The following is a 23,372-nucleotide window of genomic DNA, read 5'->3' on the forward strand; positions in this document are numbered from 1 at the left end:
CAGCCACTTTTTTTGTAATTAGAACAAATTCACCCGTAGACAATAATGTGAAAAGAATTGATCCGTTCCTCGAACAAATGCCAACATCGACCTTTACTAAGCGTAAAAGCAATAGCAAGCTGATCGCCCTTTATTATAACATCAAAATGATCATTTTTGTTCTCATGCTTTACTCTGACATCCATGGTGATTAACATTTAGAGAGAGGATAAATACTGATTACGTAATTTGTAAAAAAAAAAAAAAAAAAAAGAATGTTTTGTAAACGGCATTGTATTTCTGGACCTGTCACACAGATACAAATCAGACATAAGATATGTTTGTAGTTTATCGCTCCATTTTAGGCAGAGCTACTTTCGAATATTCTGACTCGGATCCTACACAGTGAGTAGTCCTACACACACTGTGAGGTAATTGAATACTTTGTTTTTTATTCAAAACTGAACACTATTCTCTTTCTAAAGACAAAGTTTGAACCTGATTCAGCTCTTGTATTGGATCTCAATAGATTGTGCAAGTCTTAATGATGTTGCTAGTAGATGTGTGTTTCAGAAGGTTTTGCAGTACATTTATTCATTAAAAAAAACAACAACAAATGAACAATGCCTATGACTAACTCCTGACATTCTGAGAGCCTGTGCCCTTCTTAGAATGATGTATTCCCTCCAAATAATGTATCTTTGGTTATCTATATATGCCATATATGATATATGACAGGCAAAACAATTACATGCCCTTCCACTCGATGGCAATTAACCTTTCCATTGACACAGATGTGACATTATTTCAAATGGCGGAATAGTGCTTGGGAAACACTGATCTATACGGTATCCACTTTTAAATACGGAAATATTTGTAAAACACGAGCCAAGATCACCCGCGACTCCGGCATGAGAGGCCACCGCCGAGCGTCAGGGTCACACAAGCCGACTTAATCGGGCCTCGACCCGCCAATGCAGCTGAATATCTGTGCGCTGATGTCCGCCCTCTGTCCCCTCACCTGCGACCTCTCGGCAGACTAGCGCTTTGTCCGTGGACTTCCCGACGGGAGCTGCGCACCCTGACTCCGAGCAATTAAGGCTGTGAATAGCAATCCATAGGGAGCGTGACAAGAAAGCCTTGGCGAATTCAAAAGAGACGGCGCCTTTCGCCACATGTGATTCGTAGGCATCGCAGGGAGATTAGCCAAAGTTCAGGAAAGATATAGACAGACAGTTTTCAGTGGAGTCTAAATACACATTGGCAGGGTCACGCGCTCCTTTCAAGCTGATGAGGTAGTTAAGATTTTCTCCCGCGCGGTTAGACGATCACCTGAATGCTCCGCACCTTTTACCGAGAGGAGAAAAAGACCGAGCTTAATGAATGCAGAGCGTAGACATTAATAAAACAGGAAATAAAGGTCTAAAAAGTGCAAGTAATCACTGAAAGTGAATGGGCCAATGGGCGCCCATTGAGCTACTCTTTTGGGTGCGAGCCCGTTGCTCCCACTAATGGTCTGTTTCACTGAAGTGGCACCAGGAATGCTCACCCTCTCAATGCTTCCCAACTCGGGGCACGCATGGCAGCGCTCCCATTTTGTGGATGTGTTTGCCTGGCTGTCATTAAACTTTCTAGAGAGGAAAGAAAGGAAAAACTCATTCTCGCGCACTCGCCCGTCCTGTAATGAACAGGCACGACATATTTATGTTTTTGCCAGAGAACACTTGAAACACAAGAGGGGTTTAAGTAAAGAGAGCGTCGGTCTTTTGGGCCGTTTTCAATATTCCCCCCCCTTAGTGGCCCGCAGGGCAAGTGAGGGGTTCCTTCTTTACAATAATCAGGTGACCAGGGGAAAATAGTGTGGCCTTAACAAGCCCAAATTAAAAAAGAACATCATTTTCATTATGCAGTCAAACACAATTACAAGCAAATGTTTTCTCTGTGGAGCTGCCCCTGCTTTCAGGGTCTTTGTCCGCGGCTCCTTAGTGTGTGCAGAGAAAGGACCCGCTGGTCAATGGGCAGCTGAGTGGCGTGTTCAGCGGAGGCCCACATCCTTAGCCCCCAGCACAGAATGCGTTTTGTTCCGAGAGCAGCCATACATTGGGAGCAGATTTGTTGAATTAGAGAGCACAGCGGGAGTTGGGGAAGCGGAGGCTAAGTGATGGGGACGACTTGTTGCTAGGTGACTGACGCACAACCGCAGGATGCCACTTTTCAGAGCTTGGCACTCCTTGTCCCTTTCCCCTTGTTTGCCACCCTCCGCTAGATAAAACGCACACAAACGCTCACTTCACGTCTTTGGATTTGTCTACCTGATGAAATTCACATGTTGGGAAAAATAAGGAGTGAACGCAGATGACTGCGGATGATCTCACAGTCGCGCTAACTCGCAGTCCGCTTTTCAACTTTGGAAATCTTCTGGCTAAGCGATACCGAGGATGGAAAAATGCTTCCATGGGCAAAATAAAGGTGCATCACCTTCACTGTATCTGATATACTGGTTAGTATCGTGTCTGACATAAAACATTAGTGTCATACAGACACCCTGCGCTCTCAGCAAAAAAAAGGGGGGGGGGGGAAAAAGTCTTTTCCTGAGGCTTTTAAGTGACACACAAGGTCGGCCAGGATTTCTGTTAACCCCCACACCCTTATAGGCAATGCTGCCAGGAAATTTTGCCATTTGAAATGTCTTTGTGTCTATGTATTGTGTGTGTGTGTGTGTGTGTGCGCGCGCGCGCATATTTATTTATTTCTATTTTTTTTTTTTTTTCACATCCCAATAGTGTGTCCTGTCTTTAGCATTAGTAGTAATACCATTCTTGTCACTCCACTGCTAGCACGCACGTGCAAGTGCATACTGATCATGTATTGTCATAGCTGTCATGTATAGATATCCTTCTGCATATCACTTTTCTCTGTGAAATAAAACTATAATGCGGCGGCTGATACCGCAGCGTAAGAGAGTTATTACTCACACCTCTCGTCTCTGCAAGTTTCACAATGAGGCGTTTATTTCCACTGTCGTCTTGCACCGCCTCATATTCCGGGCTTGCCGAAATAGGCGGTCGAGATTCAGGGTTGGTGTCGTTCCTTTTCGAAGCTGTGCCCGAAGGTCAAAACCACATCCACCCCAATGAAAAATCCATTGTTGATTTGAATCCCCACCTTGTGCCGGTCTAATCCTTTTCACCAAGGAAGCATCTTTACTTCTTTGTGCTGCCTCTGGCTTATGAGAATATCAGGGCACACCTGTGCCCTGAGAAAAATTCCCCTGCCCTCTGTAAAGCTGTATTATTCCGTGCAAGGCCATGGTAGTCAGTGTTTCTAAAAGCATTTGGAAGATTGCAAATGGTCCTTCAGCAAGGCACAAAAAGAAGAAAGATACTGTTTACAATATTCTCTATTCAGGTGTGAAACCTACAAATGGTTGCAAACACAATTTCTGCTTTGCGTTTGATAAAATAACCTGTGATATGCTATAGCTTCTATCATGAATGAAGCCGCGGACGTTGCGTTTCCCCGAGCTGCTGAACACATTCATATGACTATATTTAATATGAACATGATGACCTTGAGGCAGTAATTCATTTGGACGCTGTTGCGCTTCCTTTATTTTGCCTGCTGCAGATCTTGCTGCTCAGTTCTTTACACGGCAATTCAGTTGACTGGGGCAGTTATCTAAACAAAACAATTGTAGGGATGCGCAGATACCACTCTTTTTTTTTTTTTTTTTTTTAGGCCATGTACGAGTACCGATGCTGCCAAAGCCGTAACGTGTTGTAATTGTGATGAAAATGTGTTTTATTTTAACCAAATATTGTTCGAAACCACAACATTTTCTTGGAAAATTGCAAAAGCTTCGCCCAAATTGAACACTTTTAGAGTAACAACGTATGTTTTTCTAACGGTTTTGCCCACATTTGGCCTAAATGTTACCTGTAACACAAGGCATTTCAGTTTTGTGGTGTTTCATTGTGACCACTAGGGGGCACTATATATAAGAAGTGGGAATATGCATGCCCATGTTACCTCTGTGTGTTGACTACAAAAAAAGACTAAAATGCAATGCAAGACTGCTTCTTGAGAATGCCAAAAGTTAGACATTAGACTGACAGGACTACCCCCTCGAAGATGGTCGTTACCTACTTTATCGCGAGCTAATTTGTTCTTTAGTTGTATTGTGTGTGAAAATATGCAGCCAATTTACTCTCGACATTGTGGGTTTTGGTGTTTTTCTTTTCTTCCCCACTTCAGTGAACAAAATTCAGGCATTAGCTGGATGGATGTGCTTATCTAACAGTACTGTATTTACAATGAAAAACCTAGCTCAGAATTACTGTTGTTGTACTTGGGTCAGTTTGGAGAATGAAGTTCAAGCATCTTTGTTTCCAAAGATTTTTTTTCTTTTTTCTTTTTTTTCCTTTATGTTTCTGCACAAAGTGATATTTAGATCAGTTGAGAAGACTTCAAGCTGGTTAAATGACTGCTCATATTGGCGTAACTTTGCTTGGCCGCCTTGTGTGCGGGCCGATTGGGTCCGCTGCCACATCGCATTGGCTGGCGTCCATACGGCTGCCGAGATAAGACGGTATTAACGCCGTCTCATCCTCTGCTTTAAGTGTTGCAAAGCCTTTGGCAGGACTTAAATGACTCTGGAATCCACAAGATGTAATTTTGATGTCAGATGACGAGCGCGTATCAACCTCTTTTGATACATTTCTCTTTTTTTTTCCCACCCTTTTGTAAGAGATTTTCAACTAAATTCAATCTTTTCCTGGTTTGAAATCAATGTGAATAGTGACACATTCAATTCTGCCTGGCCGGGTTTCTGTCTCCCGATGAGCACATAGCAACATCCCCGCTGCTGGCCTGCATTGAAGCTTAGAATTCAAACTTCTATTGATCACACCTTCCTCTTAACTGAGATGGGGTTTTTTTTTTTCTCATACATTGCCTAAAGAAATCCTGTGCTTGGGTGTCGTACAGCTTGCTCATTTACACTGACCCCAATCCTTAGCACATCCAGTGATTTAATCTTCCCTGGCAGGAGCACCCAGAGCACCCCTCTGCTTACCCTCTGAACATGCATTTTTAATCAGTATATTAAGATGTCACATAACAGTCTGAGCTCATCATCTATGCCGCTGGTCATAGCACATAGGAGTCTGGCTATTTAGAGCACCATTAGACCTGGTTGCCGGTTATTAAAAGTTGAGAATGATCACGCCAAAAACGGAGCCCTTCGCGAGGGTCAAACTGAGATGAAACCCGATATTTGAGTCCCTTTAGAGGCGATCAAGAGACACGGCATGGTGACAAAGAGAGGAGATCATTTCACTCATCTTGTCAAGGTCTCTGAAGTCCCGTCCAGAGTCCCGTCCTTGCAGCGCAAGACTGCTGATGCCACGCGGTGCGCGGCGAAGCCTGCACAGGGATAAATATTTGAAGATGTGTGAGTGGCGAAAGCGAGATGACTCTCGGCCTGTCAGTTGTGCTTTGGAGTGGCGGCGTCAAGCAGGGACCTGCTCAGTGACATGGCGTAACTCCAGCAATGACACGAGCGCTCATACACACCCTGGCGCCCTCCCTCGCCCACGCAGATAGCCCCGTCAGCTATATCCTGTCACGCGCGTCACCCTCCAGGTCCAGTGGTGAGTTATACGTGCGCGCAGTGATCGGGCAGCTCACCAGCTCTGCCTTCTCCTGCCCGTACCTAGACAGCTCTCTTCATCCTAACGAGCTCTGTCAGAGTGGCATTTGACATAAGCCGTCAATAAAGCGCAGCTGACACACAGTCAGACTCTCGCCGGCCTCTGTCCCCTAAAGTGCAAACAACTCGCCATCCTGAGTTGCACTTTTGATTAAGTGGAGGAGCCTTGCCGTTACTTTATGATGTGATCCAACGTCACTTGTGTTGCACCCTTTTGTTTAGGTTTTTTTTATCTGTGCTTTGCTTGTTTTTTTGGTTTTTTTTAAGTTATGCAGGATCACGCCGATTGGGTACCTTATTGTAATTGACTGTGAAATATGTCAGCCGTACTAAATAAAGACTTTGGGCTTGCCTTATAAGTCACTCCCATGATTTGCTTGGCCTTGTTTGTGAAATGTTTGATGTATCATCACTAAGGCTTTTACACACCCAAGACTCAGCCGGTGTAGAATTTAATGTATTACCTCTGCTAAAATTCTTGTGCTTTTTGTCTTTCTAATCTGCTCTAATCTGGTAAAACCTCTGTCAAGTATAGCTATTTTATTGTGACGTGATCAAGTAGTGTCACAAAAATATCTCTATCCTGTTGTGCTTGAATTAAATAAAAACATTAAAAAAAAAAAAAAAAAGAATAGAATTTACACCGAAACATTTGCTGCACAATCACTTTATCTCTTGTCATCAAAGTCAAAGCGGAAATCAATGCAAGCATATTTTTTTCAAGACTATGTTCTATGCAAGCCCACTAGTTGAAAGCAGGCCTTCTGATAAATATTGCGTTTATGGAAAAAGTGTTAATCCACTCATTTTTAGCCATTTGTGGGGGCAGCCATTTTGTCTGCTGTCGACTGAAAATGACATCACAACTGCTGACAATGACCAATCACGGCTTAGATTCAGAAAACAGGTCAACAACTATTTCATAAAAAAAAAATCACGTGTGACTTTAATGCAGATTTTCATTGCAGGCGGATCTAAAACGCACCCCCCACAATTAACAAAATAAATTGGCATGTGTTGAAGTGGTTAACTATGAAAATATACACTTTGGTGTTCATCCAAATGTGTTACTGATGGAGGTCGCATACGACTTTGAGCCATTCCAGTTTTACACTAAGTGAACTGATACAATCCTAAAATATTCTCATGACATCAAAATGAAGACACACAATAGACACCGAGTACAATTTCAGATTGACGCATTTCAGTGTGTGTTCAGATCGCTGCGCATCAGTGCTAAGGTGCTAATAAAATGACGATATCGTGAAGTTGTATAGAAACAAATCAAAGTGTTTCTCATCCTGATGGCGGCAAGGGTGCGATGGAGTGCCCAGTTTAGCATTTATCTGGAATTCACCGCACCGGGAGGCACTTTGTGTGATTCATTCTCTGCGAGTGGATACGTTCCACGCTTCCGTTTCTTTTTCTGTGTGTCCGAAGTTCAGGACTCAGGAGAGTACATAGCAGCCGCCGTATGAAATAAAGGCAGCATGTGAGATATATTCACAAAGTAGGTCATATTACTACTGCTATTCTGTTTTACAGATCAGCACATACAAGTCTTCCGAAAGAGACTGTGCTAAGGTCACAGAAGAAAGACCTACTACATGGCAGACAAAAGAGCAAGACTGTCAGAAGAGACGTTTATTGACAGTCATGTGTGTAAATGTGTATGCGCGGCTAGTAAATAGGAGGAGGCACATGCAGGCTGCAGACAATGTGAAGTGGAGGTGAGGCCCGGGTGGCACGGCTGCAGCGTTGTGACCTGTGGCCCGACTCGCGCATCATGTCGCTACCCGGCGCCACAGGACCTCCTGACTGTGATGAGTTTTGACTCCTGTCACCTTCGGGTGTTGTCAAGATCCTCTGACATGGCCATGAAGTTTTATTTATTTATTTATTTATTTTACATTTGTTTTCCTTTTTTTCCCTTCGTTTTTTTTTTTTTTTTTAGCTTTTCTTCTGCACAGAAATGGGTAAAACTGGTCTTTTGAGCTTTCATCAAAACAGGCCTTCAGTTTATCTTCTTTTTTTTTTTTGGGTAATATGTAAGTGACTTATTATGTTTTTGGTGAGAGGAGCTCGTGCACTCTGCGCGCCGCTGAATAAAAGCGACTTGGAGAGTGTGGGTGGCTTTAGAGGGAGGTCTAAAGACACAGCATTCAATCAACCCCCCTATTTGACTGTCGGTTCTGTCGATGTGGCATGACAACATGTTGACTGGAAAGGTGTTCTTGATTTTGTTTAGTATCTCTTGTTTGACTTCCACTGCCAGACTTTGGGACGTTGAAAAAAGGAACTCAGTGCTCCCGGTTCACTACGGCTCCAAATGATGCAGGGTTTGAAAAGAAAAGTCCACCCCGGGATTCTTATTTTCTGTATGCTCTCCCATAGTAAAAGCCACATATTGTTGCTTGTAGTTCCAATTTGCCGTTTTCTGTCCATAGCTGAGTGCAGTAGTGGATTTGCTTCTCCTAATGACCAGCTTGGCATTTCAGCTCTAACAGTGAAACACTGCCTCTCGCACACAATCACGGTTGTTGTGCGAGTTGTATAGGCCGTGCTTTTGTTCATTAACTTTCTCTGCGGTATATGCCTCTCTCAAAAGCAGGTAATATATGGCAGTGTTGTCTAATGCCCGCGCACCCCCCCCACACACACACACACCTCCTCCCAGTTTCATTTAGCCACTCTCTGGACAGAAATTGGCTGCATTCAAGAGTGGAATGGATGTAATAATTGCTTGCACTCTATAACATACTCAGTAAATGCACCCACCCATAAAAAAAAAAGAAAAAGGAAAAGAGGGCAAGATTCAATGTATCTCTAATGGATTTTTGCCGAGCATTTGCAGTTCAATCGCACCGTATTGTTTGTTTGCAACAGGTGAATATCCTTTGGCTTACAAGTGTGACTCACAGAGGGGATGGAATATAGAGATTATGAGAAAGATTCAGTTATAGCGTTGTACTTTTAGGCTGCTTTTTGACTTGCAGACATCAACAAACACGTATTCACAGACTTGAGCTATTTACTGAAGCTCTGTATTAAGTACAGAAATGCAGATAAATGACAAACATAGTGGAGCTTCAAAAAATGAAAACAATCCATTCTGTAACACTGGCTGTTCTAATTCCAAGACATTTTTTTGTACAAATAATGGCTAATGAATTCATCTGGTGCAGGATTAGACTTGCGTCCATAAAAATGTTTCATTGTCAAAAGAATTTACATACAAAAGGGGCATAATTCACTCGCCTCCAAAGTATTGGAACGGTGAGGCCAATTCCTTTATATTCGCTGTAGACTGAAAACATTTGGGTTGGACAGCAAAAGAGGAGACGTGCGATTGATCAACAGTTCTTTTATTCCCATGTTTTTACATCATTTCAGAAGCCAAGTATTTTTTTTAATTTGAGCAATAGTATTGAAACATGTGACTGACAGGTGTGTTTCTTGCCCAGGGTTGCCCCATTACATGGATTATTCAAACTCACAGCAACAAATGTCCACACTTGGTTTCAAGTTTGGGATTTGCCTGTGAAGACTACATTCATACGAGAATTGTGTAACCAACAGTAAAAAAAACAAAAAAAAACCATCAGAATTGTGAATCAGGATCACAAGGAAAGTCCGAGCACTTATCATAGGCATCACAACTACTTGGAATGTCTTGAATAAGAAAAAAAAAAAAACTCGTGTCACACACGTTGGTTGGTGTAGATGAAGGAAAACTGCAGTTACCGGTAATTACAAAACCGTTGTGAGTACTGTGAAATGCCTGAACATGAATAAAAGTACAGACACTACACCAGAAGGTTCAAAACAGTCGTTAGCAAGAAGAATTTGAAAACCAGGCTGGAAACTGGTTAAAAAAAAAAGAAAAAAAATCTGGAAGTTTAATAGACTAATGAGAAAAAGAATAACTTTTACCAAAGTGATGGAAAAATCTATATCTTCAAGAAAGGATTTGTTTAGGACTTCAGTGTCTCAGTAATGACCAACATTTAAAAAAGTGTCTTTGAACACATACGTTAGCAACAGTCACAAACAGAGCGTCCAACCATACTCACAAGCATATATTCTTTATCCTCTGTGGAAAAATGACTCTTATCATTGCCGCTTGTTTTCGATGGTCTTCTGTTTTTCATCATTAAATCCACCATCTGAATGTGTTATACACCCCCCCCCCCCCACCCGTTATTGTGTAACGGTAATTCCAGTATGTTTTTATATCATATAATATTGTAAAGAGCTATTTTTCTTTCTAATTTTTGTTGGTATTTTTGGGGTGCTCAAATGGATTAATTAAATTTTCATTCATTTCACTGGGGAAAGATGATTTGTGATACAATTGTCTGGAATTTCAAGCGTGGGCACGGAAAGAATTATCTTCGTAAGTCAAGGCACAATTGTACTGTCATCTGGAGTTTTAAACAGTATGCATTGCCGGACTGAATAAAATTTGTGGCGCGTGTCTGTCGCTAGGCAGTGAAGTTGTTGTTGATTTGTCCACATGAACTGTTTCAGTCATAGCATGCGCAACATGGCATCTGCTCAGTAAAATATATTTGTATAGTTGATATTTAATCGTATTCCTCATATTGTACTGAGTAGCCACACCCTCTTCTATGGTTTTCATCACCCTTTTCCTCGTTGCCATAACTACTGTATTGACATCCCAAAAAAGTCCAAGAAAAATAAAACACACTTTTAGATTTAATCATCTTGATGAAATTTCACAAGATTTCGGACACCCCCGGTTTGAACTACGCGTTTTGTTTGACCTCCAAATTTCACCTGCCAGTTTTGGGGCAAAGTGCTACAATTAAAAGCTAGTAATATTCGAAAATCTCAAGTCACATCGTCTAGTTTAGCCTCGATATGTGAGCGATGCTCCTTATGTTTAAGAATGAATTTGAGAGCAGTGCTGTTAACGTGCATTGCGGCAGGGTTATTCGGCGCTGCGCTCAATATCACATTTGCCCAATTCTATAGCCTCCACATGAAGCGGCTCATCGACGATGAGGCCAAATATCACATGCGCTGTAACGACGGTGTTCTTGTGTGCTGTGTGAAAACAAAAGCTTGGGGGAGGAGTATTTGTGTCAGGGCAGGGCTTTGGCATGTGCACTCGCCCCCCCACACTGGCTGCTGCGCCCTATCGGCTCCCCTCAATCTACGTAGCGGGGCTGTGTGACTGAAGGACGCCGGATTACATACACTCGGGGCCAACGGGTCAACGGATAAGAAGTCTTCTCCGTTACCGCAAATCCACAGATTAAACGTAGCGTCAAGAGCTAGTACTGCCCCGGGGGCAAATGGCTCTGAAAATACCACTCTCTGAGAGCTTTAGCTTAACCCTTCTGTCACCGTGGCGCAAGCAGCCAACCTTTGCACAGAGCCACTGTTAATTCTCCACACATGAGCCAGACTTTCAAATACACTTGGGTCACGTTGAGGTTAAGGGGGTATATTGCTGACATGATATCTTAATTGGAACGTTAATCTCGCGCGGGGATGGATGCAGAAAATCAAATGCTGAAGCCTGGGTGCGGCTTTCTGCTGTGCTCAGCATACATTAGCATTGTGTAATGCTGTTTTACATCAGTGATTGTGCCTTCTTGATGGGGGTTTAGGCATTTGAAACGGATCTCTCACAAACACAATCATCGAAGAGAATAAACGCCCCTGAAAAAAAAAAAAAAACGATAAGAAAAAGACCAATGAGGTTTGGTGCATTCAAATGCTTTGGTGCGCTTGTTTGTGGGCTCGGCGGCAGCGTGGGGGCAGGGCAGATGGCGAGAGCAAGGTACTGTAGGTCTGCATGGGACTGTGGCAGGATGGCTGTTGGTGACAGGCTCTTGTAGCGTCTCGTCTGCTCCAGTGATCCTCGGGAATCTGGGTCATTTCCAGCCGGTTCACATGGAACTATTCCCCACTCCTTCCCTCCTGCTGCCCAGGGCGAGCTATGACCCAGCTACATTCGAATAATGATGACGATGACACAAAGTAAATGTCTCTTATTGTCATTCGGAGGATAAGTGAGAGTTGGTCACCACCCCTCCCATTAGTCTCATTACATTAGCACCCTGTTTAGGTCATGATCGTCTCCCTTCATGGAAAAACGGTCATTTTTTTCTTTTCCAAAGCTATATGGGAGCTGTTACTTTGAATTCAATTAGAAAAATAGTCATTATTGCATTTGGCTAAAAGGTTCATCCCATTTTCCATAGCCTTTTTATTCTTTACATTTGACTTTTGCTTTTATTCTATTAATGTACTCATTGTTTTGTTTTGTATTGCCTTGGTCAACATTTGTTTTATTAAGTCATCTTAAATGTCAGGTGTTTTTTTTCATCCGCTCAATATGAATTAGGTGCGAAAATAGTTTTAATAATAATGTGTGAGGTGCTGAAACACTATTCGTCTAGTCCCTGTCTAGTGGTTTCTTTGCCACACTTGTTATAAATGTTATTTTAAACTATTATCTGTAAACCATTCCTTTCTGTTTATCATGATTTAAATGGAATTATACTGTAAGTCATTTGTGGTGTTTTTATCCCTTTGATTAAAATGTGATCATTTCCAGTTTTTATATCCGTAGTGTTAGTCAACGAAAGGAGCACTTTGACAAAAATTGTCTTGGAGATTTAATATGGGAGGTGGCTGCAGACAAGCGTCTGCTGAGATGAGGATGCATGAAACAAAATAGACAAAGGGGGAGGAAGATGTTTGAATGAGATCCACTGTGTTGTCGTGCTCCATGTGTGGAGATAATGGTGTCAGGAGGCCTCAGTGACATAGGCCTGGGATCAGACTTCTCTCAACCTTCACATTGTGGACTGTCAAATAGTCATGCAGAAAACGGGCTCGCTTGTCATTTTGACACTTTTAAATGAACAAAATCAATTTCCTGCTTTTTTTTCCCAACGACATCAATGTTTAAAGAGTGTCTATAAACCAAACACGTAGCTGCAGACTACAATTGTTTTTTTGTAGCCCTCCGTTTAAGGGATCAAAACAGCTGGTGTTTTATTGATGGGCTCTTCCTAGAAAAAGTCTTTGTGAATTCAGTTTGGGTCATGCAGTCTGTGGGGATGAAATATTTACAGGCAACTAAATATTTCAGAACTGCACCATGTCAATATACCTTCAGTGAAGCATCCCGTGGAGGTTTTATCCTTTATTTACCGCGGCTGCTGTGATAATACGTGTTGACCTTGATCAACAAAACCTCCCGGTTGGCAGTCGGACTTAAATAAACGCGGCCTAATAGGCTTTATTTGTTCGTCAACGCGAACACGCTCCTTGCAGTTTATGAAAATGGCGAGCTTCTTGAACTACGCGCTTTTTACTTTTTAATCCAAGACGACGCGTCTGCAGTAAACCAGTAAGAAAATGAACAGCTTCCTGTGCAGAAGGCATTTCATAACCCCGCATCAAGCGTCTATAATTCATGCACAAAGAGCCCGAAGGGGATACAGCGCCGCGTGCACGCTCGTGCACCCACGAGGACGAGCCTGCTTGTGTGTGTGTGGGCGTGCGCGTGCGCGCGCCACTGTGAAAATAATATCAGGCCTTTCCGTTAGAATGAACTTTACTACTGTATCCAGCCGTGAAATAATCTGACCCGACACTTCAAACCATCTGCGCTATCTATCCGCCCTCTTATTTACTAAATCAGCCTGAGCACAAAACGGAGTGTGGCTGATACTAAAGCCTGCCAGGGACATCATCATCCTACATATACACACGCGCGCGCGTCTCTCTTAGCCTCCATTCAGTGCACTTTAAGGTAGCATCAATATCACATTGATATATGCACTTTACTGTTAAATATCAGTATACAAAAAAATGCATCCATATTTTCAATAGTCACCTTTACTGCTTTAATATTTAAAAAAATGCACGTCGTGTATTAGGACAGTCAATGAGATGTTTAGAGATGATTATCCTCTAATTTGCAGTGCGATGTGTTTTCAGTTCTGTGAACGCGTTGTTCATTCACTGTTGTTGATTCAAGTGTCATTTTTGTTGTAAAAACAGCCCCTGCATTCGAAGAGCTTGTTTGGAAACGGCATGACTAAACGTCTAAGGAAGCCCAGCAAAAAGGTCAACATGTTTATATATTATAGGTTTTGAGAAGGGAGGCGCTGAGATGTGCTTCGCGCCCGATTGGGCCAACTTGACAGTGATTGACGTGCAGCCATGGCAACCGGGCAGCCAATCTGCCAAGTCCAATAGGAAATCATCGGAGGGGCTTGACTGTCTTTTTCCCCCCCCCTTTAAAAAAATACACCTCTGTTCGGGCTCGAATCCTCTCCTACTTCCGATCCCAGCCCACGTTGATAAATACATCGCTGCGCCGTCGTTCGTTCTCCGGTCCTTCGAGCCCTTTGCCCGCTAAGTTTAGCCAAAGCGAGGATGCGGTAGGTTGTCCCCACCCTTTCGGCGACATCGTTCCTCCTCATCTTCCTCGGCTCGCTTCAACTTTGGGGATTGCCTTGTTTGGTTTTTTTTTTGTGTGTGTGTGTGTGTGCGTGCGCGCGCGCGCGTGTCTCGGATTGCCTTGGCGCGCGTCAAGAAGCCGACGGAGACGACGTGGAGGAGAGAGAGGAGCTCGGAGGGGGAGACCCGGGAGAAGCCTCCATGTTTCAGCTGCCCATCTTGAATTTCAGCCCCCAGCAGGTCGCCGGGGTGTGCGAGACTCTGGAAGAGAGCGGCGACGTGGGGCGCCTGGGCCGCTTCCTGTGGTCGCTGCCGGTCGCCCCGGCGGCCTGCGAGGTGCTCAACAAGAACGAGTCGGTGCTGCGGGCCCGGGCAGTGGTCGCCTTCCACACGGGCAATTTCCGCGAACTCTACCACATCCTGGAGAACAACAAGTTCACCAAGGATTCGCACAGCAAGCTGCAAGCGCTGTGGCTGGAAGCTCACTACCAGGAGGCCGAGAAGCTGCGGGGACGCCCGCTTGGGCCAGTGGACAAATACAGGGTGCGGAAGAAGTTCCCGCTGCCCAGAACCATTTGGGATGGCGAGCAGAAAACCCACTGCTTCAAGGAGAGGACCAGGCACTTGTTACGAGAATGGTACTTGCAGGACCCCTACCCGAATCCTAGTAAAAAACGGGAGCTTGCGCAGGCTACCGGACTTACACCCACACAAGTAGGAAACTGGTTCAAAAACCGAAGACAAAGAGACAGAGCTGCGGCTGCCAAAAACAGGTGAGATCGCGCTTATGGTCGTTTTGTCAATTCAACTCCCCACTATTTTAGATCAAGCACTATTTAATTGGAATCAAGAAATGGGTATCCATTTCATTTTAGGCTGCCCCATAATATCCCCATAATAGGTTTTATATATATATATATATATATGTGTATATGTGTATATATATATGTATATGTGTATATATATATATGTGTATATGTGTGTATGTATGTGTATATATATATATATATATATATACACATATGTATATATATATATACACATATGTATATATGTATATATATATATATATATATATACACATATGTATATATGTATGTATATGTATATATGTATGTATGTATATATATATATATATATATGTATATATATGTGTATATGTATATATATAATATATTATATATATAAATATACCTATGTAAATATACATATATATGTGTATATATATGTATGTGTGTCTGTCTGTATATATAATGTAGATAATATATGTGTCTTTATATATGTATACATATATATGTATGTATATACGTGTATGTATATATGTATACATATATATGTATGTGTGTGTGTGTGTGTGTGTGTATATATATATATATATATATATATATACACATATGTATATATATTATATATATACACATATGTATATATATTATATATATACACATATGTATATATATTATATATATACACATATGTATATATATTATATATATAATATATGTACACACACTCATGTATAAATGTATATGTGTGTATATACTACACACACACACACATATTGAAACAGTACAACTGAGAAAATGGTTTTATTCTTAATTCCTGTAAAATGCAGGCCAGTGTGACCAATGCTTTTGTTCCAATATGACCACATGAAATGCATTTTTAGAAGATAACGTTCCCTGTTACATTTTATTCTTATCCAAAGCCTGGCCTGCTGCGGTTTAATGCACAATAATAATAATAGCCCAATTAAAGTGGCTGATCTCTGATATATTGCAGAGATTTGGTCTGTGTAGTTGATTATCTTATTACAATTAAATCAAAAGCTAGTCTAATGTCACTTTCTTTTCTGGCCCCTCAGAACACAAGTGTATTTTTAAAAGAGGAAAATGTAGTGATTTGTGTTGCCCATATAATAGAGTGCAATAACATTTGCCATGCTATAGGCTAGTGGTTCTTTGTGACACGGTGTCCTCTCGTCCAGGCTTCAGCAGCAGGTTCTGTCCGGGGGCTCCGTTCGCTCCCTGGCCGACGAGGACGGCACCGTGGACCGTCTGGGCAACGCGTCCAGTCCGGAGGCGAGCCTGTCCAGCAAAGCGGCGGCGTCGGCCATCTCCATCACCTCCAGCGACAGTGAATGTGACATCTGAGCGCTCTCCGGCTCAACTCTTGATGAATGGAAGCGGAAAAAAGGGGGGCGATTAACGAGTGAAAGACAATCGAATACAACGACTCATAGTGCCTGCGTTGAGTTACACACATACAGTACACGCGTACACATGGATATCTGACGCCTGCCAAAAAACATGCAAGGATCTGTGAGGCCTATACTTTTATTTACGTTTGACCCACGGATGACTGATAACTCCCCCATTGAGATGAAGAAAAAAAAAAAAGAAAGTATAGCGAGCGCCTATATAACCTACTGTTTATCCGTGGGTATTTCATGTTGAAAAAGAACTGTGCTATTTTTACGTTTCTTTCAAAAGTTTTATAAATAATGTTTATTTGCCTATTTAAAATCATCCGCTCTGTCTTTTGGATTTCATCTTCATTCGCTTGGTGTTTTTTAATACTTTACCTTGTGCACAGGTGAACCTGTTGAGCATGCGCGCTTTAGTGACATTGTGTTTCAAGTCAAAGGGAAAAAAAACAAGTAACTTAATAAAATAATTGTGGATCGAGAGAGTTTTGTTTTTTGGGTGATTGGTGTTTGAGAAAGCAAAACGACCCGATATGTGAATCCACCACGTCTTGATGGCTGCCTCTCTATCCGTCCGTCCTGACACGTTTCACAGTGAGCCCTAATTGACCAACATGCTGTGCGTGGTGTAATGCAGGGTGACAGCGAGAGGTCAGCGAGAGGCCGGCTCGCTAACCCGGATGATGCGCGGGGAGAGATCATCATGCACATGAAAACACGGCAGATTGTCCACGTGCACAAGCCTTGCACCGCGCGCATGGACGAGCACTCGTCGTCGTTGTCGTCGTCGTCGTCTTGGATAGTAGGACCAGTCATTGCACGCGTTGCCTTTTGTGCGCTGCAAAAATGCTATTTAAAAAAAAAAAAAAAAAAAAAACAGTCTTGATTGATGTTAGATTTACACCAGTAGCTATGAGATTCTTATTTTCACAAGGGACATTTTTAAGGTTACACATGTTCTGTGGTTATCGATTCAATAGATTTGGGGTTTCTCGTCAAAACGAAATGTACAGTATTCATTCAACTTAAAATTTCACCTCAACGAAAATAACAAAAACACACCTGCACCATCCCCCTTTTGCTGTGATTATTTTGACAATATTGTCCCATCAACAAGCGGCAACTATTTCGTGCTAAATTTATTTATATTTTACAGCAAAAGAAAACAAAGGCCCCCCACCCCCATAGTAAGGATGTAGCAAAAACTGTATACTAACATGTTCGTTATGTTTAAAAAAAAAAAGAGTAGATCCGCAGTGTCCGTCTTATTCGCCAACATTGTCCCAGTGACAGCAGCTATTTTTTCATGTTTTTAGTGCCGCAAAAACTGAGGACGCACAAGTGCAAATGAAGCTTTTTCAAATATAAAAATATCTTATCCATCTTTTAAAAATGTATACTGCATCATCCTTAATCTGTGATAACTGTGAGAATATTGTCCCATGTATTTATTGACAGCAGTTAATTTTTCGCGCCAAAGAAACCATGCATGGAAGAAGCACGAGTTTATCTCATTTTATTAATATGTTTTCAATATTTAAAAATGTCTTCATCTGCAGTATTCTTATTCTCGGATTGCTCTGAGAATATTGCTCAATCTACGGCAATTATTTTTCCTACTATATGACTACAAAATAAACCAGCAAAGGGGAAGCATGACTTCCCGGTCAACGTTTAAAACAAAATAAAAAAATATGTTGGCCATGATTTCAAAATGTCGACACTGCCGCTTAAATTTTGCTCTATTATTACCATAACAGAAAATAAATGGTCAAAGATACAATCCAAATTCAGTTTTACCATACTGTATTATGTTGAACATATTGTTTTAAATACATCAGCACCTTATTAGCAACTATTTTTTATCGTGTGATTTTTTTTTTTTATTATTAAAGAGAATAGACCCCCCCAACCACGCAACCCACCCCCACACACGAGTTCAAGTTCAGTTTTTGCATAATGAATATGTTGGCCACGTGTTTTTTTTTTTTTTAACTACGTCTGCTGCGTCCAGATCGTCCTATCAAGGGTAGCTAATTTTGGACGACATTGCTTCACAACAGCTACCCACCTCAGCATGTCTCTTTTTGGCATTACTGCAGCGTTTGTTTTTTTTTCGTCGTTTCGTTTCTTTCATTTTTTTGGGGTCATTCTTACTACAGAAATCGAACAAATACCCCCCACCCCCACCCCGTCCCCCAAAATGTCAGAAGCGCGAGTTCAAGTTGAGGTTTCCCAAGCGATAGGACGGACACCTGGGCAGTGGTTGCCTCCAGTTTGCTGTGAATTAGCCCACAGTAACTTTCGAGATGTACAAAAGACTTTCAAACACAAGATAAATGTGTGTGAAGAGAGAGGGAAGAAACGGGGTGAGCTCACATGAAAAGGGGGGTCGCGAGGCTTTTTGCTCTTTATTTTTGGTGGCTTCTCTTTGGGACAGAATGTTTGAATATTTCCGTTTCTATTGAAAGTAAGAGGAAGGAGAGAGAGGGGAGACCAGATTGGGGGCGGGGGCGTGTTTCTCTCGGTCAATAAGGTTGTCAAACTGGTCAGCGGTAATCAGTGCTAATGATGGCTCTGAGGTCCCCCTCTTGGACAAAGGGGCCCTGCCGCTATTTTGTGAGGGGTTCCAAGCCAAAGAAAAGACTGCGAGAGAGTGTGTCTGCACTGTGGTCTGGTAGAGGGTTTTAATTACCATTTAAGTATTTTTTTTGTCTTCTTTTCCCAACCTCCCGAATGTCCATGCAGTGACATTCTTCACTTTATATTTGTGGATCACGTTTGACTTACCCGCGCATGTCACTTGCCCATTTAGACAGGTTAAGAGTTGCTTATCATACTCTTGTCAGCCCCAATATGCGGAAGCTCACACGGCATCATCGACTATATGCATGTCATTTTTGCATGCTGTTGACTATCATTGACTATATTCATGTCAAATGCCACTCTAAGCACTATGAATGCTCATGGTGGATTCACAACCTCCACCTGGACTTGTGAAAAAGAGCTGCACGAGAAGCATTTGTTTGATTTAAATACTATAAGCACTTGTTGTGACTATAGTTAAAATTATCATTGTTATCTTTGCATTGTGTATAATTGCATTTAGTTTTATCTAACTTGTTTCTATAGGGCGAAATGAATAGTCCAGAATATCAAAAATAATAAATGTAGTGAAAATAAATCATTTTAATTCAATATAAAATGCTACTGGGAAAAAAAAATTGATACATGTCAAACATATACTACAAAAATCTTGGCTACCTCTTTGGTGTTGAAGCATCTGAGGTGAGAACATTCACACGTCAGGTGTGACTATTGGGGAGAAAAGAAGAGTGAATCTAGATCATCAATCGAATCGATTTAGAACCGTAATGTACAACCATTCTGTAAAGTATTTTAGTGATTTAGACAGATCCTAAGATTAAATATTTCAAGCAATGACAAATATGGCTTTCTAGACAAAAGTAACATTGAGTTTAAAAGCAGCCCAGTCAACTAGAAAAAAATATTTTATAGGAAAATGCATTTTGGACCAGTTTTATGCCATTCGTATACGTCACGTGTTTGCTACTTTTGTTCTTCCTCGTCATGATCATTTGATCTGTAGGGGGCGCACGTGAGTGCTTAAACTGGAATGCATTTTTGCGCCACAGAGCAAACGTCATTGCTCACGTTTTTGTGACGGATCCATTTGTTCTGAAGTCACTGAAACAAATACTACAGCAACTTTTTCATTATAGACAGAATGCCTTCCATTATTCCACATATTTCTTCAAGCATCATGTTCAGAAGAAAACAAACGCACAATAACGACCTATCCAATCCCCCAATGCATCTGAAATTTGCGTCACTCCTGCCCTTGCATACAGTAGTACAAGGTGCCAAAAATCATCATCAATGTCATGCTCAAGGACACTGTGGCGCAGTCATGCTTTGTACCCTCGTGAATAGAAGAACACCACTTCCCACTGCTACACTCAATGTCAGTTTTTTGTGCAGAAGACATAACATATTGTAAATATTGCACGAAGGAGTAAATGTGGAAGAAAATTGTATTACTGCAGTTATGTAACACATGATTGAAGATATGATACGATTTCCATTTAAGCAAGTTCTTTCGTCATTGTCCCAAGCACCAAAATGACTCATCATTTAGTATTCACGCATTCCAGTGTTACTGCATTTTCCACGTGCCACTTGAGTCAGAACCAATTAAAGCCTCGCTTTTATGCGATTATGTGATGTGTCATATTGCAGTACCCTTTTAAACACGCGTTTCTATTCAGAAATCCTCGAGTTGTTTTGAAATCTAACTTTACATTTCAGTGGCTTGAATACATAATAATGATAATGATGATAATAATAATAATAAGAAGAAGAATTTAAGAAAAAAAAACTCCAATGGGTAACGAGTTAAAGTCTGGAGCTCAACACTAATTGGAAGAAGGTTTATAGATTCAGATTAAAAGTGTATCATTATCTTTTTAAAGATGACATTTGAACCAGGACTTTTAGGGCCACTGTTATATTATTAGAAGAAAGATGTCATTTTCACAACTGATGATCAAAATTCAGTAAATTCTCCTTCTGTTAAAATGCATTGGAATTACGAGAAAAGTCGTAATCCTCCGAGTTTATTTTGGTGATTTTACTAAATTATTCTGGAAAAAAACAAACAAAATGAAAAATTGTATTAATTATTGTTTGCCTAGAAATTGCAACTGTTTTCTTGTAATATTACAACTTTATTCTTATATTTTGCTTTCCTTCCATTAAAAAAAAAAATCTCGTAAAAACATTTTTTTCTCCTTACACATTCCCCTCATAGTTGATGTTTTCTCCCATATTTTGTCTCGCTAACACGGCGTCTTGTAAATTGCATTACACTGCGCATATAAATTGGAATCATAGAGAGGTTACAGATTGTAAAATGAAACTATAGTTTCCTATATAGGTATACCTGATCTCAGTTGAGGCAACATGCTCTTCAGCCTGCATGTGGAATTTTTTTTTAATTAATAGTCAATCTGTTATTAATAGTAAACATGTTAAAATTCTGTTTATCATAATGTATTGGTTGTTTTTCAGTAAGAATCAGAATGCACATAAAGTACAGTGGTATGCGTTTGATTATTATTATTATTATTGACTCACTGAATCAGCAATACAACAAGAATAACGAAAATGTCAGTACTACCATATTGTGGTTGCTGTAGTTGAAAAACGTTGCTACAATTATCTTATTTCTAAGTCAATTTCCATAGAAAATAAAAATTATGCATTCATGACTCTTGCGTCTTGTCGTCCCATTAATGGAAAAAGGGGGTCGCTATTGCAGAGGAAAACATTTTAAGTTTTCTGCAACACTTTACGGCCAGAGACCACGTGACAACTCATTAATATTATAATCATACCTGTCAATTTATACGTTTTCCCCGTATTTTATACGTTTTTTGATGATTTCAAATTGTGTACGCCGTATAACAATTTTGTACGGGATTTTTTTTAATTTTTATTTTTTATCGTTTTTTTTTTGTTAGACCGATCTCGTTTTAACCATTCCGGCTCTAATCCGGATCGTCTCGGTCACTGGTAGCAGACCACAACGTTATTTGGTTAATAAAATAAACTTGTTTACACAAATCACCTTTGTTCTTATTCTACATAGTCTGTTTTGCTGTGAGTAAATAGGTGCCGCGTTGTGTCAGTAAGATTTATTATCGCTTAATAAGGGGAATTGCAATCATAAATAAGGGAAGCAATTGGCTGAGGTTGACAGGTATGTTATAATGTACACGCGAGTCGACATATTTTACTCGTGTCTGTCACCCAAGACCTTTTAAAGCCAGTTTAGCCTTTGAAAAGGTCAAACTCTCAATAAATAATTTGTTTCAGCGGTCACCGAGCGAAGTATTGGTGTTGCGCGATCAGAAACAATTTATATACTTATATCATACGTAAATCATATATTGATTGATAATGCCAACTAATCTGTTAATCTCTGATTTTTCCCTCAATTCTTGTTATACAATGTGTACGTGGTGACCTCTGCCGGGCATTTTACTTCACTACAGATGCTTAGAATGTTGATGAGCATTCAACAAACTCAACCCAGAGCGTAAAATTGATATGTAACATTAAACAGTCAAACATGAACATTTAAAAAAACATCTGTCACTCGTGTCTCCTTATAAAATGGCTCTATTCCATCTCCATAATCACTAAATTAAAAACAAAAAATATTTACCATCTTGAGCAAAGGTAAAAGACAGTTGCCCCAAATATTCATCAGAAACAACGCAGCGGTTTGATTCCTAAATAATATATGTTTAAGATTAGTGTAAATCACATGAAGTGATATTAGAAACAATTTGACCTGTCATGTTGTACTTAAATATAGGGGGAAAGTAATTTGTATTTAATGACTCCATTAAAATTCATTTGCACGAAATGCCATGATAAATGGTCTTTCTATTGTACAGCACTTTTGCACCTTTAGGGCACTCAGAGTGCTTTACATAAAAATTGAATAATAAATTACATGAATAAAGTTGTTTTTTTAATTCAAAATGTGTAAATGCAAACATACTTAATCGTTGAACACAAATAAACTGGATCAAAAAAAAAGTTTAGACCAGGGGTAGGCAATTCCAGTCCTCGAGGGCCGGTGCCTTGCTTGTTTTCCATCTCTCCTTGTTGCAACATTCAAATGATCATATAATCAACAAGGTATGGAGAAGCTGGATAACGATCCTGATCATTTGAATCAGGTGGGTTGCAGCAGGGTGACATATAAAACATGCAGGATAGCGGCCCTCGAGGACCAGAATTGCCCACCCCTGGTTTAGACCATTGCAACATGCATAGTTTGAAGTAATTCAGTTTCACTTACCACTAGAGGGAGCCTTCGTACCATTAGTTGTACTCGTACCACACTTTTTGAGATTCACTACAGCATTACACTATATATTATATAGACAGGTGCGTCTCAGTATATTTGTATATGGCAGAAAAGTTAATTTC

At 40.8% G+C, this 23,372-nt stretch overlaps 1 protein-coding gene across 1 annotated transcript; it reads left to right on the forward strand.

The window, feature by feature from the left end:
* Positions 1–13,968: 13,968 nt before the first annotated feature.
* On the forward strand, positions 13,969–16,829 carry LOC147137508 (homeobox protein SIX6). The gene is made up of 2 exons (XM_086048726.1): positions 13,969–14,913; positions 16,128–16,829. The coding sequence occupies exons 1-2, from the start codon at positions 14,342–14,344 to the stop codon at positions 16,291–16,293; spliced, it is 738 nt and encodes a 245-aa protein (XP_085904852.1). The 5' UTR covers positions 13,969–14,341; the 3' UTR covers positions 16,294–16,829.
* The last annotated feature ends 6,543 nt before the right edge of the window (positions 16,830–23,372 follow it).

This window comes from Filicampus tigris, chromosome 13, assembly GCF_054856515.1.
Source record: "Filicampus tigris isolate MCC_2025a chromosome 13, RoL_Ftig_1.0, whole genome shotgun sequence".
In the NCBI taxonomy this organism is placed as follows: Eukaryota; Metazoa; Chordata; class Actinopteri; order Syngnathiformes; family Syngnathidae; genus Filicampus; species Filicampus tigris.

What these genes read in the sequence shown, in the direction of transcription:
- LOC147137508 (XM_086048726.1), top strand. Translation starts at nt 14,342, where the DNA reads ATGTTTCAGCTGCCCATCTTGAATTTCAGCCCCCAGCAGGTCGCCGGG. An exon ending in GCTGCGGCTGCCAAAAACAG is followed by an intron (nt 14,914 to 16,127) that starts GTGAGATCGCGC and finishes CCTCTCGTCCAG; the next exon opens with GCTTCAGCAGCAGGTTCTGT.